General features: G+C 42.3%; 1 protein-coding gene across 3 annotated transcripts in view; it reads right to left on the reverse strand.

Annotated features, from left to right (window-relative positions):
- Positions 1 to 3,615: 3,615 nt before the first annotated feature.
- The window catches only part of bahcc1a (BAH domain and coiled-coil containing 1a), a 60,315-nt gene continuing 49,293 nt past the window's right edge, over positions 3,616 to 14,637 (reverse strand). For all 3 annotated transcript variants that reach the window (XM_084036596.1, XM_084036595.1, XM_084036594.1), the window contains exons 18-29: positions 13,581 to 13,754; positions 13,160 to 13,443; positions 12,911 to 12,991; positions 12,342 to 12,471; positions 12,137 to 12,251; positions 10,928 to 11,003; positions 8,582 to 8,690; positions 8,332 to 8,448; positions 8,076 to 8,234; positions 6,353 to 7,593; positions 5,943 to 6,179; positions 3,616 to 5,832 (exon numbers count right to left, since the gene is read on the reverse strand). In XM_084036596.1, the coding sequence (XP_083892722.1) occupies positions 5,623 to 5,832; positions 5,943 to 6,179; positions 6,353 to 7,593; positions 8,076 to 8,234; positions 8,332 to 8,448; positions 8,582 to 8,690; positions 10,928 to 11,003; positions 12,137 to 12,251; positions 12,342 to 12,471; positions 12,911 to 12,991; positions 13,160 to 13,443; positions 13,581 to 13,754 (2,933 nt within the window). In that variant the 3' untranslated portion in view covers positions 3,616 to 5,622. The remainder of the gene's footprint in view (positions 5,833 to 5,942; positions 6,180 to 6,352; positions 7,594 to 8,075; positions 8,235 to 8,331; positions 8,449 to 8,581; positions 8,691 to 10,927; positions 11,004 to 12,136; positions 12,252 to 12,341; positions 12,472 to 12,910; positions 12,992 to 13,159; positions 13,444 to 13,580; positions 13,755 to 14,637) is intronic.

Raw genomic sequence — 14,637 nt, forward strand, 5'->3', positions numbered from 1 at the left:
TATAGTATGTCCAAAAAAGTCATAGTGTAGTATGTCTAAAAAAGTCATAGTATAGTATGTCCAAAAAAGTCATAGTATAGTATGTCTAAAAAAAATCATAGTATACTATTTCAAAAAAAGTAATGAAAAAAGCCATAGTATAGTATTTCGAAAAAAGTTGTGAAAAAATGTATAGTACAGTATATTGAAAAAAATAATGGAAAAATTTACAGTATGTCAAAAAAGTTTTGAAAAGTATGTCCAAAAAAGTCATAGTATAGTATGTCCAAAAAAGTCATAGTATAGTATGTCCAAAAAAAATCATAGTATACTATTTCAAAAAAAGTAATGAAAAAAGCCATAGTATAGTATTTCGAAAAAAGTTGTGAAAATAGTCATAGTACAGTATGTTGAAAAAAGTCAGTATATTATGTTGAAAAAAGTTGCAAAAAAGTAATAGTATAGGATGTTTAAAAAGTCATAGTATAGTATGTCTAAAAAAGTCATAGTATAGTATGTCCAAAAAAGTCATAGTATAGTATGTCTAAAAAAGTCATAGTATAGTATGTCTAAAAAAGTCATAGTATAGTATGTCCAAAAAAGTCATAGTATAGTATGTCTAAAAAAGTCATAGTATAGTATGTCCAAAAAAGTCATTGTATAGTATGTCTAAAAAAAATCATAGTATACTATTTCAAAAAAAGTAATGAAAAAAGCCATAGTATAGTATTTAGAAAAAAGTTGTGAAAAAAGTCATACTACAGTATGTTGAAAAAAGTAATGGAAAAATTCACAGTATGTCAAAAAAGTTTTGAAAAAAATGTTGAAAAAAGTTGCGAAAAAGTCAGTTTAGTATGTCGAAAAAAGTCATGAAAAATGTCATATAGTATGTCGAAAAAAGTTGTGAAAATAGTCAGATTAGTATGACGAAAAAAAGTCATATTATAGGGCTAGTATGTTCAAAAAAGTCATAGTATGTCTAAAAAAATCATAGTATAGTATTTCGAAAAAAGTAATGAAAAAAAGTCATAGTATGGTATGTCGAAAAAATTATATTTATTATTTAAATTCAGATTAAAATGCTTCAACAGTGACACCTGTAGGACAGGCAAGAAATTGGTGGTGGAGAGGGACTGTCCTCCTTGAGGGTGGAACCTCCATATCAATTTAATGGAATCCATGTTTTTCATGCTTATCTGTGATTGGCTAAAACAATTCTGCTCCCAGTACCTTGTTAGGACCCAAGACCTCACCTCAACCCTCCTATTACACACACACACACACACACACACACACACACACACACACACACACACACACACACACACACACACACACACACACACACACACACACACACCAGCCTGTCTGTCCCCTGTTCAACCCCCTCACAGTCAGAGGCCAGACAGGGTCGAGCAGAGGGCGAGACATTTATGAGGTGTAGATATTTGTGCAGGAAAGCATTCCTCCTGTTGACACTGAGCAACGCAGTCTGGATGCTGAGCGAGCTGAACCAGACGGGCACCGAAAAGTAAGGCAGGCAGACCAGTCTGTCAAGTGAGAGGTAACACAATCCAGGTTACAGTCTTTAAAAGGTTGTCCAAATGAGGAAAGCGAGAGACAACTTTGGTGCTTTGACCTATTTGTGACCTTAGCCTTCCTGATGATACATACAGCATGTTTGGTTGTCAGAAATATGTTAAGTATGACCTAAATTGTCCTTATTAGATCCCTGATGAATACTATCTTCACTGTGCATCTCTAAGCACACAAGTGTAATGAAGCAAAACCTTTTCAAAACATGAGAATAACCCCACACACCCACTCTTGACCACGTCTTCAGCTCCAGTAGTGAGGAGAGTCCCTCCTACCCTCATGTTGATGATGTAGGGGAAGGCCATTTGCTCAGTCACGGAGCAGTGGCCATAGACAACACAAAAGGTTGCGGCGGTAAACAGAACTGTTTATGTTTGCTGGGCCACTGTTGGAGATGACTGATGTGCCCATTAGCACCCTGTCTGGGCATTAGGGGGAGGGGTGGCAGCGCTCTGGCTCCATGCAGGACAAAAAGACCCCTGGGCCTGCAGGGAAAGGTCACTGACCCATATTGTGTCTCCTTAAGGCCAAGCCAGTGGTTGTTCCACTGATTCCGGTTACAGAGATTGCCTTCGTCAAAGCTGATGAGCGTGCATACGAATGGACAAATACTCTCAGTAAGGATGGTTTTGTCGGACAGAGGAACATACCTGCTGCTCCAGGCTCTGAATGGAGAAGGTTTCATATTGCCTTTTGTGTGCTATTGTAGACGGTGCTAAAAAATAATTTCAAAATAGGAAAAGCACGGTCTTTTCAGTCTGCAAGCGGTGTGATGTAGTGTGCCTTCACTTCCACTAGAGTGCCCTCCTTTACATCTATTCTTCATTTAAGAGATGTGAAAAAGAAATCACATATATAAAACCCTTTATTATGATAAAACAACATTTTTAATAAAATCATACATTCTTTGCTGTGGAATTTTTTTGTATATATAATTTATAAAAGGTCTTGATCCTATACCACAAATGTATTTGTAATGTAGCACAAATACAGAAAATTACACACTTACAAATCTTGAAAACATTAATACACTCGATGCTGACAGATTTGTTTAAGGGCTTTGGACAGAATTGTAATTTTTTTTTGTTAGCTTTTCCATCTAGCGCTTTTCTACCATCCCACAAGTCGAAAGAGAACCAATTAATTTGGAAAGAAAACAGGCAAATGTACTTTATCATGAGTCACCAAAATTCACATCTATCTCTGATCAGTCAACATCATATTTACAGAGCTTGGCAACTAAACCCAGTAGGCTTTATTTGATGCTGTGACAGATCTGTCTCTATTTACTAAGGAACTCGAAGCTCACATAAACTTAGTTCAGCCAGAGACACTTACATCAAAGGATTTATCGCAACAAATAAAAGAATTTGGCAGAAAAATGGGCCTTGTGCTTGATGGTGCTTTACAAATGAATCCAAGTAGCCTCAAAATTCTGGGGGGAAGCACATTAAGACTCCCTAATGTGTATAAAAGAACAGAGCCCAGCACATACATATAAATGAGACATGTGACGTACATAACGCACAACAAGGGAAGAGCTGCCTTCACCATAATAAGAAACTAGAACAGGTGGAGGTTGGGGGGATGGTTAAGGGAGGAATCAGCCGTGTGATATAAGCAGGAATAAACAGTGCAACTCTTCGCACCACAACTCATTAAAAGTCGAAGTTTCCTTATCGACTTGAAGACTAATTTTCCTGGTGATTGTTATACTCAAATAATCAGCTGATGCCATGCACAACTTTCTCTGTCTGAACTAGTTGTTTCATTTGTGTTGGATACACTTTTAAACTCCCTCCTGCTACCAACCTACCATATACACTTGTTGAAAATGCACCCACTAGGTTAGTGTGTTCTGAAAACAGTGTCTCTTTGTCCCATTATTTGGATGAGAAAATACAATTTGTTCTCTTTCAAAGACAATATCTTAGTCATTACAAAGCAACATAAATGTGTTGATGGGAAATGGCAGGTGCGGTAAGATGACGACGAGGACACAGCCGGTATAATAGAATTAATTCACAGAGGTTTTGCGGATGAGAAGAATCCAGTGTTGCTTTATTTCTTTTCACTAGATGGCCCCTACAAGACCAGTTTTATTTAAGAAATGCAAATGCGACATCACACCAAGAAAAAAAAAAACAATGTCACATTCTCATAAAGCGCTCTTGGCATGAACAAACAGCAACATTGACAATAAATAAAATGTTGGCGAACAAAATAAAACTTCTGTGAACAAAGAAATACTCAGGATTGCATATCAAACAAGACAAACAATAGACAAAAATGTAGTTGGCACAAATTAAATAAACTTAAGTCATTTTCAGATTGAGTGAGTCTACTCTATGTCCATTGCTTTGTGAATCTGATTGTCCTTCACAGTTAGCATCGAGTATGTGCGTGTACTGTACAAAATAGACATGGATGGCTGATGAAACTAAAATAGACTATTTCCAACAAATAGCCAGTACTCAATATCTTATTTTGTCAGTACCTTGACCTTCATAGTCACACTCCCAGGTGACCCTTTTTGCTGCATATGTTTGCACTAAACAAAACTGCAGGTACATGTGCAAGAAACCATTGTCACAATGCAATGCCAATATGTATGCACATTGTGGAGGACAAGTATTCTATAAGTTCCCAGTGATGTCTGATTTGAGTTCAGTACAGGTGCTTGACATATGTTAAATAAAAAAAAAATTAAATTAAAAAAAGGAAATAAAGATATTAAAAGACACTTTGGTATTTTGCGGATCATAGCGTGCTAAACTATGCGTTCTTTTAACACATTTCCAAGACCCAGTCTTGCTCTAAATTGATTCGTTTGGACATGATTATAGTGATGCCAGGACACTCATCACACACAAATATTGTGTCAAAACGTTATACTCATATCATTGACCTTAAATCATTTTTGACCCGTGATTGCAGTCCAGTGGGATCTGCCTTGTGATGATGACCAACTGAGAGGTACATAATTAAAAAGGTGTTTAAAAAAAAAAATAGGTTAACAAAAATGCAAAGTAACAGAACACTTTTACAAAAAAAGCCACTTGACCTATTTTTTAAAAACAGGATGACCCCTCTCTCTCAGAAAGTGAGCCTTCTGTTATAGACTAAATCCTTCCATCTTTGTTTGTGCTCTGTCTGTCTGACTGTCTGTCTGTCCGTCTGTCTCAGCAGGGCATATGCAGTGCAACACTAACATTTCCAATCTTGAGTTCCCAAAGCAAAGGAAAAAAAAGGACGTAATGTATTCTACACCCATATAAAAATAAATCAATCGCAAACATGGAAAGATACATCTCATATATACAATAAACTCCTATATAAAATAGCTTTTATGTACATATAGACAACAGACGACAATACAATAATTGACCTGTACAATGTACACCTGAACAGTTAAGACAGGCGAGAGGTACTGAAGTGTATGGCTTGATTGGGAAAAAATTCAAAAATATTTACAGACATCAACTTTACATCCTTTTACAAGTTTTCAACTTTCCTGGAATGAAGAGGTCAATGGAGAGCCCCGCGGCTCACTTCTCGTTTCCATTCCCTTCGGTAAGGCTACCTTTTTAAAGAATTGGTCCGCAGAACCTATTCAGCCTCATGATATTTTGCACAGTCAAATGCGCTCCCAGCTCTCCTTTGGTGGCACACGATTGGAGCTGGAAGCGTGCATCCTAAAAACCATTTATGAAGCTGTCTATCACATGGATTCATTATAAAGAGATTAGTTAGATGATCACAACGCCACTTATTGAACTTTGTGATGCCTAGGAAGACCTAGACGTTCTTCTATTCTTCTTGAAAGGATCAACCAGTTATGGACATCCCCTTCTTTTTCCACAAAGGTTAGATGCCAATAGACTCCAGTGTGTAATCCCAGACAGCCCTGCTTTGGTGCTGACATGTAATCCATGGGTCCTTGAGGTATACCCAAGGAACACTTCTTATCTTCCTCGGCTGGAGGTAAAGTCATGGACTTTTATCCTTCCTCCAAAAGGAGTCCTTCAGTAGTGTCCTCATGGAGGTTCAGCACAAGATGGAAACCCCTTCAGTAGTGACCAGTTGACCAGCAGTGGGGTCGTACGTACCAGCCAGGTAGTAGAGGTCTGGGGAGGTACTGTTCGGCTTCTGATTGCGAGTCAGACACTCGTACTCCTCCCTGCTCACCACCTGGCACTTATGAGAGATTGTCTGGACGTCGTTCTCATCTTCGTGACATGACTGGTACAGGGCGTGCTGGATGGAGAAAAGACATGGGTATGTTATTGTTATATCCATGAACAAAGAGAGAATAACGTCATTTGAAAACTCAATTATCCTACAAACAGTCTACATACGATTCTCACCTTGCCATCTCGATGCCTCTTGCCGAGCTTGGTCTCTTCCGGGTGGTAGAACCACTTGACTTTGACCACCATGCTGGAGGTCCAGGATTCCCAGAAGTTCTCAATTCGACCTACGTAGGGGAGGTTGGGGCGTCCGGCTGAGAGGAACACAGCACAATCTCCCACTCTCACTGTGTCTCTGCCTCGCACAATGGCCTTATAAAAAAGCTTCCTGGCTTTGCCCTTTAGACCTCGCCGCTGTGGAAAACCAGATACTTTGACCAATCTTGTTTGATAATAATGATTACTATTATAAGCTTGCCTGACCTCCTAGTGATTTAGTATTCTGAGCTAACTCAACTTATATTCAGAATATAACGAAGGACATGAATTTGCTACATTGATGCAGTAGAAACAGAGGCTATTCTTACCTGTGTAGGGTCTCCTGACCACCTCCACATCTGTCGTCCGGCAAGGAATGCAGACAGCTTGGGCCTTGGAATAAACGATGTGTCGTCTGGAAGCATCCTAGGTTTCTTCACAAAATCCTTTGATGGTTTTGAGCCGGAGCTGGTGCATTCTTTCCTCTTCAGGGACTTGCTGTTGGAGACCTGGTCAGGGGAGTCCCCTTTGGCATTGGCAACAGCCACAGCTTTGGCCACAAAGGAGTGCTGGTGTGGCCTTGAAGACGTGGAGGGTTCAGAGGGTTGCAGCAGCCCTCGGTGGGAAGACATACAACTCTGAAGCATCAACGTGGAACTGTCCTCATCCTCCGAGCTGTAGGAGGAGTCATTGTCCGAGGAACACATGCTAGAACTGGAGAGTGAGCCTGAAGAGGAGGAGCTGGAAGAACCAGAAGACGAGGAGGAGACAGAGAGACGAGACAGGAAGCGGCCAGCCGTCCTTAGTCCTCCTGAGGCTGCAGCCAGTGCAGCCCTCCTCCTCTCCTCATCTTCATCATCCAGATCAGAGTAGGAGCTGTGACACTCTCTGTGGGAGCTGAAGCCCAAGTCTCCGTATTCATCCAGACGCAGGGAGTAGGAGGGTTTTCTTTGGGGTGTGGTTCCTTTCAGGAGAAGTTCTACTCTGGAGGCACCGCCCTTTTTGTTGTCTTTCACCAGCAGGACTGGGTGAGAGTAAGTGTCCGTCCTGGGAACACCACTCACGCTGGAAGAGCCACCTCGCAACAGCAGAGCCTTGCTGTTCTTGGTCTTGGGGGAGGTGACTCCTTCATGATCTAACTTGACCAAGAACTCTTGTCCAGACTTCCTGCTCCTTGGCACAGCAAGCTCGTCTTGCTTGCGCTTCTGGCCATATGGCCCACTCCTAGAGCCCAGCGATAAACCTGGACTTGGCCCTGTTGACTGAGTACAGAAGGAGGAGTAGCCATTTGCAATGCTGCTGAAGGAGTCCACCTCAAAGGAGCTGCTGCTGAAAAGGCCTTTGGCTGGGGTGGAGGCCAGTGGCTGGGACCTCGGCAGGGGAAACAGGTCGTCCTCTGTCCCTCTCGAGGCTTTCCTGGGAGCCCCATTGAGCTGGAATAGGTTGTCGGAGGACCTCTTTCTGGTGTTGCCCAGCGAAGGCCAGTCCAGGAAAGGTGAAGGATTTTTACTGGCATTCTCAGCCTGCAGTTGCTGCTGCTTTTGTTTTTTCCCCGAACCCTTTGGTCTCCCTAGAATGAAAATATATATGTCATGTTTTTTTAGCAATAGATGGCAAATTTGAAACATGACACTGTACACCTGCTCAAAATAATAACAATTCGTCATTAATCTTTGGCATTGTGTCAACTATATTGTGAACCCTGTTCAAATGCATGATGTAGACACAATATTGGAAATGTCTCTCAATGTAATGCATACGCCAAAACACTGACAAAAACTAAATATTGAATTTGAATAAAAACTGATCGATAAGAAAACAAACCCACAGAAATGTATTATAGATTCTAGTCAAGATCCCGTGTTTTTTCAAAGATAACTAAAATGTCAGATTAAATCTTTAAATCTAACACATAAGACATTGGATAGATTTCCATTTGATGTAATGGTGCAGCAATAAAAAAAATGTGATACTGTTACACAGAAAAATCCTCACTTTAAAGCAGTTACATAATTTAAAGTGAAATTGTGAGTTCCGGGTGTTAATTCTCACCTGGTCTTCTCTTGTGAACAGTTGGAGTTTGGCTGTTGGTAAAAGTATTGATAATGTTGAATTTGTCAGAAGGCCTCTCACTGAGGGGGGCCTGCTCGAGACTAGAACTCCTCTTCACCGTGGTCTCGCTGGGCAACAGCAGGGCAGGAGACTCCCCACCTAAAGGACAAGGGGAGGAAGCTCATTAGCATGTACTCACAGATACGGGGCAACATGAAAGGGAAACTTTCCATTTATACAGAGAGGAGACACTCACAGTGAATCTGGTATCCTGGAGGCAAGAGGCGGATGTGTTGGAGAGAAATCTTCCCTCGGTCTCCATCATCAAACTCTATCATCACTCCTCCTTGCTTTCCTTCATCAGATGAACCACCTGCAGGAGACAAAAAAGTTCCTTAGGCGAGCGGGAACATCTGTAAATGCTAAACACCGGATTGTATGTAAACACAACTAAATATGTAGTTGAATTTACACAGGAAAAGACATTAAAGAAGCTGCTGACTCACCTCTGCGAACGTATCCCGGGTATAGGCAACGCGAGCGTTCACTCCAGTAAGCGCACACCCTGGTTCCTTCACTAAGCATGGTCTCTGACTCTGGCCGCACATCCAGGACCTGAAGGCCAGACCAAAACATGATTAAGATTCATTACAGGCTGCACACACAGACATGCATGTGTACACACACGCACGCAGGCACATACAAACAGTGTGAGGGCCACAGAGCATAGTGCATGGGCAGCCACAGTTTCCAAGCGGCACTTATCTCATGCCAATGTGCCAGTCAGGGATGAAAAGAACGGAAGCCATGATGCAGTAAATCCTGACTTGCTGAGTAATACTAAAGAGGGCCTGAATAGAGGGGCTTGTGATTGCAGGTTGCCAGATCCTCCCTCCAACAATGCAGGCAGCCCCAGCATCCGCCGCTCACTGGGGGCTCTTTCAGGTTGCTTTCATTTACTGTTGCCATGGCGAGGGACCCTTTGACTGATGAGGTGTGGATGTGGGTGGGGGTGTGTGTGTAAGTGTGCGTGCATGGGGGTGGGAGATGGAGCACGATGGAAAATCGGGGCATTGGTGTCGGAGTCAAATAAATGGCTTTGCGACTAATTTAATGACAAGAAAGTGGAAGTATGGCATAATTAAGACCAGCTGCTATCTGATGAGTGTTTAAATAAGACTCAAGTTGCCAGAAGTGCTTTGTGTAGCAGTGCCGGAGAATCGGGATGAGAGGAGGAGGAAGGGAAGAAGGGATTAGATAGTAAGTGGACTAATATATGTGTTTTCTTCCACTGCAGAACAACAGGCGTCTGATGAACACTGATCTCATTGACGGTTAAATGCTGCAGCAACACTTGGGAGATTTAAAGCATAACATGTGGGACTTCTTTTTTGGGTGTTTTTGGATTCACAGCTAAACAAACAAAAACCTAATACTGTACAAAAATACTTACAAAGTAAGTTTGTTTTGAAGATGTAATTGAATCCTATGCGCACCTGTGATGCATTAATGTCAGTTAACTTGAAACATATGTTTCCTACGAGGTGGGGGGGGAAAAACAGTCTTTCAAACCTCTTCACAATATTGACTTAATATTGTATCCTGCTTTAATTGAAACCATTAAGGTTGTGGCTTGTAACTTTAAGTGAAAATATATGCCAATTAAGTCTTTTCAGCTCACTTCCACACATGTTTGCATAGCCAACAGGAAATTAAATGACATCTTGTCTATAATTTGTGCAGAGTTGTGATAATTACCAAATCACAATAATCACTCAGAGATGAAATATGATAAGAAAGCCATTTTTAATGGAGGTTCCGACACAGTTACCATGTCCTCTTGGCAGCTTCCCCTCTCCCCTATTAGAACGATGTAAAGCCATTAATCCAAAGCACAATCATGCCAGTTAAACTCTGCTCCACTCCTCCAGGGTTATTATCTCTGGACACTTCATTGTGTGCAAATACAACGCCCTGCGCCCTGTTTGGCAATAGTGAAGACTTGTGTCCACAGATGAAGATGTGGGTATGACGGCTCTGCTTTAGGTGACCCAGCTGCCATTAGTGCGTGGAGACCGGCATCCTCTCACACAAGAAAAATAGACAAAGGTCACCTTCTGCGGGAAAACTCTATTCTGCATGCAAAGCACACAAGGAAGCACATGTTACCTAAATGCAAATGAACACCAGCCAAGAATGTGCTGCGGTTACTACAAAGTATAATTATGTCTCATTAGACGGATGACTTAAACTGTAGTTATAGCTTAACATGAGCGAAAATTACAACTACAAACGATCTTGTGGTTTAGGTAAAGATCCTAACCACCCCAGGGGCGAAAACAAAAAAAAGGGATAAACAATTTTATTATGATATATAGATATACGTCTTACAGAAGCTGGATAGCGCTACACTATTTGGGTCATTCCACGTCATCATTCGCTTCTCTTGCGCCAATTTTCTCTTATCGATCTGATCCTTTAAAAGCTGTGATTTTGGGGTGTAAACTTCACGTTTTCCATTTTAACTGCTAAACGTGAATGCATCCAGGTGTTGGTGGGATTATCCCACCCACACACAGCTGAGTTTAACGGACACACACACACACACACCCAAAGATCCCACCTCCCATATGTTCATATGCATTTACGAGTTTTAAAAGGCCTCAATGACCCTGAGAGAGAGTTTTGGGAGGTTTAAAGAGAGAAAACGAGCTATAGAGAGGCAGGAAGACTATGGAACTGTGCGAGGAGGATGTTTAAGAGAAATAACAGTGTTGAGTGACCCAGAAGACCAAACAACTGATGCTTTTTCCTGTAACAAAGAGTGTTTTAGTGCAGCGGAGTGAACTTACAGCTTCCTTTAGCAGCTGCTCCAATGAATAGATTCTTGGGCGGTTTCCTCTTTCACCGTAAATAACAATGCTAAAGCTAGAGGAGAAAAAAAAGCACAGCAGAGGGAGAAAAAGATATTTTCAGATGCGTGTATTATGCTCGCCTTGGTTTCCATGTCATATGTTACTCCCACTCTGCTGTTGTTAGAGCATCTTTTTGCTGCCTGAGCCGGAGGAGCTGTATTGATACCGAGAGCTCACTATGGGACGATGTGGGGTTTGCACGGTAAGGAAGAAAGAAATCCCTCTTTATTTTTGGGTTATCCTCAAGACGTCTACCCCAATAGACCTTGTATGCATAATTTACTTTATGGCATGTTGGTGTTTAGAAGGATGTGTTGATATTACATCACTTTAATTTCCCACCACTTCTAGAAAAGAAAATTAGCCACAGTAGCGTATGGGAAAAGGAGGAGACCAAAACTTTATTGGACATTTGGTCTGGTGACTTAATAGTTGTCAAGTCAATTAGAAAAAAAAAAAAAAAAACGAAAAAATGCCAACACTTTCAATTGTTTTCCAAGAGGGTGAGAGAAAGAGGATAAGACAGAAACCAATCACTTATAGGTATAGGGAGACACAGGTCATGTAGGTTATATATAGTTCTTCTTGTAGTTCTTATAGCTTGCCTTATTGCAACGATGTGAAATCTGTTTATTGTGTCATCCTCAGTTTGATTTCAAAGGTATGCAGGATACGTGATTGGGACTATTTAGCTCACAGCTAACAGTGCTAGAAGGGAAAGTGGTGACAGAGCTAACGGTGTTAACCTGAGGGGGCACTGGAGGGTGAGTGATACGCTTCAGCGACAACGCTGTAGGTCGGGGCGACGTTATCAGCGGTAACCTCTGTATAGAGAGCAGTACAGAGCAGCAGCCATGAGCTACCCGCGGGGGGGCATAGTCACATGTACGATGCACATGCACCAAAAGCAACGCGCGTCTGGCTCGGCTTTGTGAACGGAGCACAGAGAAGCTCAGATAACAACACACACAGAGGGAGAGCAACTTCATTCTCAGCTCAGAATATTACCCCACTATTTATTTACATAGAAAATAGATCTTTACTGCTAAATTTATGCTCAGAATGTTAAATACAGTTCCTTTAATAACCCCCTTAATAATTAACATAATCTGATAAAGGCTGATCAGGTGAACCACATGTGCTTACATGGCTGGGAGCTCCAGTGTGTGGACCCTGGCAGCGTATAGAAGCTCATCCTCCTTGGAGATCAACACCTTCAGTCCGTCAGTTAGGAGTTCTTTGGTCAGGACACAGTTAGGAACTACACAAGGAAAAAAACAGAATTGTAATATTCCACGACGTCAATGAAATGATCTGCTGCTTGAAACACAATCTCAACACAATCTCTTACATTCAGGGCTTTTGTTGCTGCGTGAGCGGCCGCTGTCCTCCTCTTCTTCCGAGAAGCTGCTGCCGTCCATCTGAAAGCCCTCATCGGCCGCAAAGCTCTCCAGCAGCCGGCTCACAGCGCGTCCCTTTGGCTGTAAAACAGAACAGAAGGCGCACAGAAGCATAAATAAATGCAGGGATGGATAAAAAAATAAATAAACATGGAGATGTAAAGTGTGATAGAAGAAATTGTTAAGTATGCTCCTCAAAGTAGCAATTTATTGCAGGGGACTGCATGGTGCCTGTACTATCTCCTATCACATAGCCATTTTTTATTTCACTCACAGCAGAAGGTGTGAGCCGCCCCCTTTCCAAATCTCCGCTCCCATCCTCCCCTCCCTTAAGATTACTCAGCAGGAGGTTGAGATATGTGCAATGTGCTAAATACTTTTAATAGTTCTACAGTCACTCATTCCTCAGGGTGAGAAATCTAGGACAGTAAGACATCACCAGAATTGTTGGAATATATGAAGACTTTTTTTTTTCTTTCTGTTTAATTCTGCTTTTTATATAAACTGTGTTCACTTGTACCTGCTGGTCCTTGTTCCTCCGTCCCCTGCTGCCCTCCTCATTCTGGGACGATGGGGCCCCAACTGACCAGCAACTCCGCCTCTGTTGAAGTGGACAAGATGAGTATGACCTAACTGCACAAGGTTATGGTCCCAGTTTGCTCACATGAATGATCATTTATGTGCAGAATTCACACAATGTAAGACCTTTGAGTGCATGGATTATTAATTTATGATATAACATTTATATATCAAAATACTTTCTACTAACCTTATTGATTGTTCCTCTCAACATGGTGCTCTTGCGGGTCGCCCTCTTTAGCCTCTCACTGGTGGTCGGGAAGGTGGCCAGTCCCATGCTCCTCCGGTAGCGGTTGCCCCTGGTCCCAAGGCTTCCCCACCGAGGCTCCTTAGACCTGGGTCCACAAGGCCTTCTAGCCCCTTCAGGCCGGTGATCTTCACGGCGGCTTTTGACAGCAGGGGCCAGGCCCAGCCTGCAGGGGGGTTTCTTCCTTACTTTGACCTCGCCTTCTGCTCCAGACAGACTGTGGGAGCCTGTGCAGTTCAATTAGAGAAACAGATTTAGACCCGAGCTAACAAGCCAGAAGGAGAAAACACAAAACAGATGCTTCCCCATGAAGATGTGGGGCAGCTTTGTTGACTTATAAATCTATTTCAAAGGACAGTCTTACCATAAAGCTCCTGTCTCTGTTTTTTGTTCTTGGCTTTCTGGTTGGCCTCCAGTTTTACAACAGACGAGGGACTCGGACCTGTCACGGAGGAGCTCGAAGTGACTTCTCTGGGGGGTTGGGCTCTGTAGTCTTGACCTTCATCAGTATCATAACTGCCGTCGTCTTCTTCCTCGTCTAATGGAAACAGCAAACAATGCGGCATTGAGATGCTACTATGAGGTAGGATTTATGAACTCAAATCAAATCCATCTCTTTAAGTCATTTCCAGCCAGTGGAGTTATTTAACTTACTACTTACTCTCCATCATCTCACAGGCACTTCATTAGCATTTAAGTAAATAGTTTAGCTGTTCATTGAAATGATGTATGAAGTGCTTTGCCTCGTGGTATTTCCTGGTGTGAACCCACATGCAACAGAGCTAATGTGCAAAGGGAGGGTAGGACTTAGTGAGTGTGTGAGTGTGTGTGTGTTTGTCACTGCACTTTCTCAAGGAGCTTATTTGACCCAGTCTGCTAGTCTCCGGGGCTATCAAAGCCTCTCACAGGCAAGTGTCCACAGCTGTGGCTGCACATCTAGACCAGCCAACGAGGCCGATCACCGAGGTGCCGACTGTCCGCGAACACCCCCGTCTGTTACGAGACATCATCCAACGCCTATTTACTCACATCTGTCTGCCTTTAAAGTAAGTTCCTACCGATTAACAAAAAAGGGCCCATTGGAGTTAAGAGGATACTGGAGTCAATGTGTTAGTGATTTAACAATATGTCAAAGGTTGTTTCCTCGTTTTTAACTTGAAGCGGCTCAAATGCGCTTGATGCGCTGCAGCCCTTGCTCATTTGTTTTCTGTGGCGTTTTATTTCTGTGTCGGGGGGGGCCAATGAGTTTGCATCAACCAAAATACCCTTCAGATGTGGCCTAGAAGTCAACAGCGTGAAAACATGGAAACAGAAAGGGTCAAGCTGAGGAATGTCTCCCAAGTCTTTTACTGTGAGAGAACACTGAGCCACATTGGGTTGCCAATTTCTTAACCCATCACTGTGTACGTCTCATAAGCAGG

This window comes from Eutrigla gurnardus (assembly GCF_963514095.1).
Source record: "Eutrigla gurnardus genome assembly, chromosome: 20".
Classification (NCBI taxonomy): domain Eukaryota; kingdom Metazoa; phylum Chordata; class Actinopteri; order Perciformes; family Triglidae; genus Eutrigla; species Eutrigla gurnardus.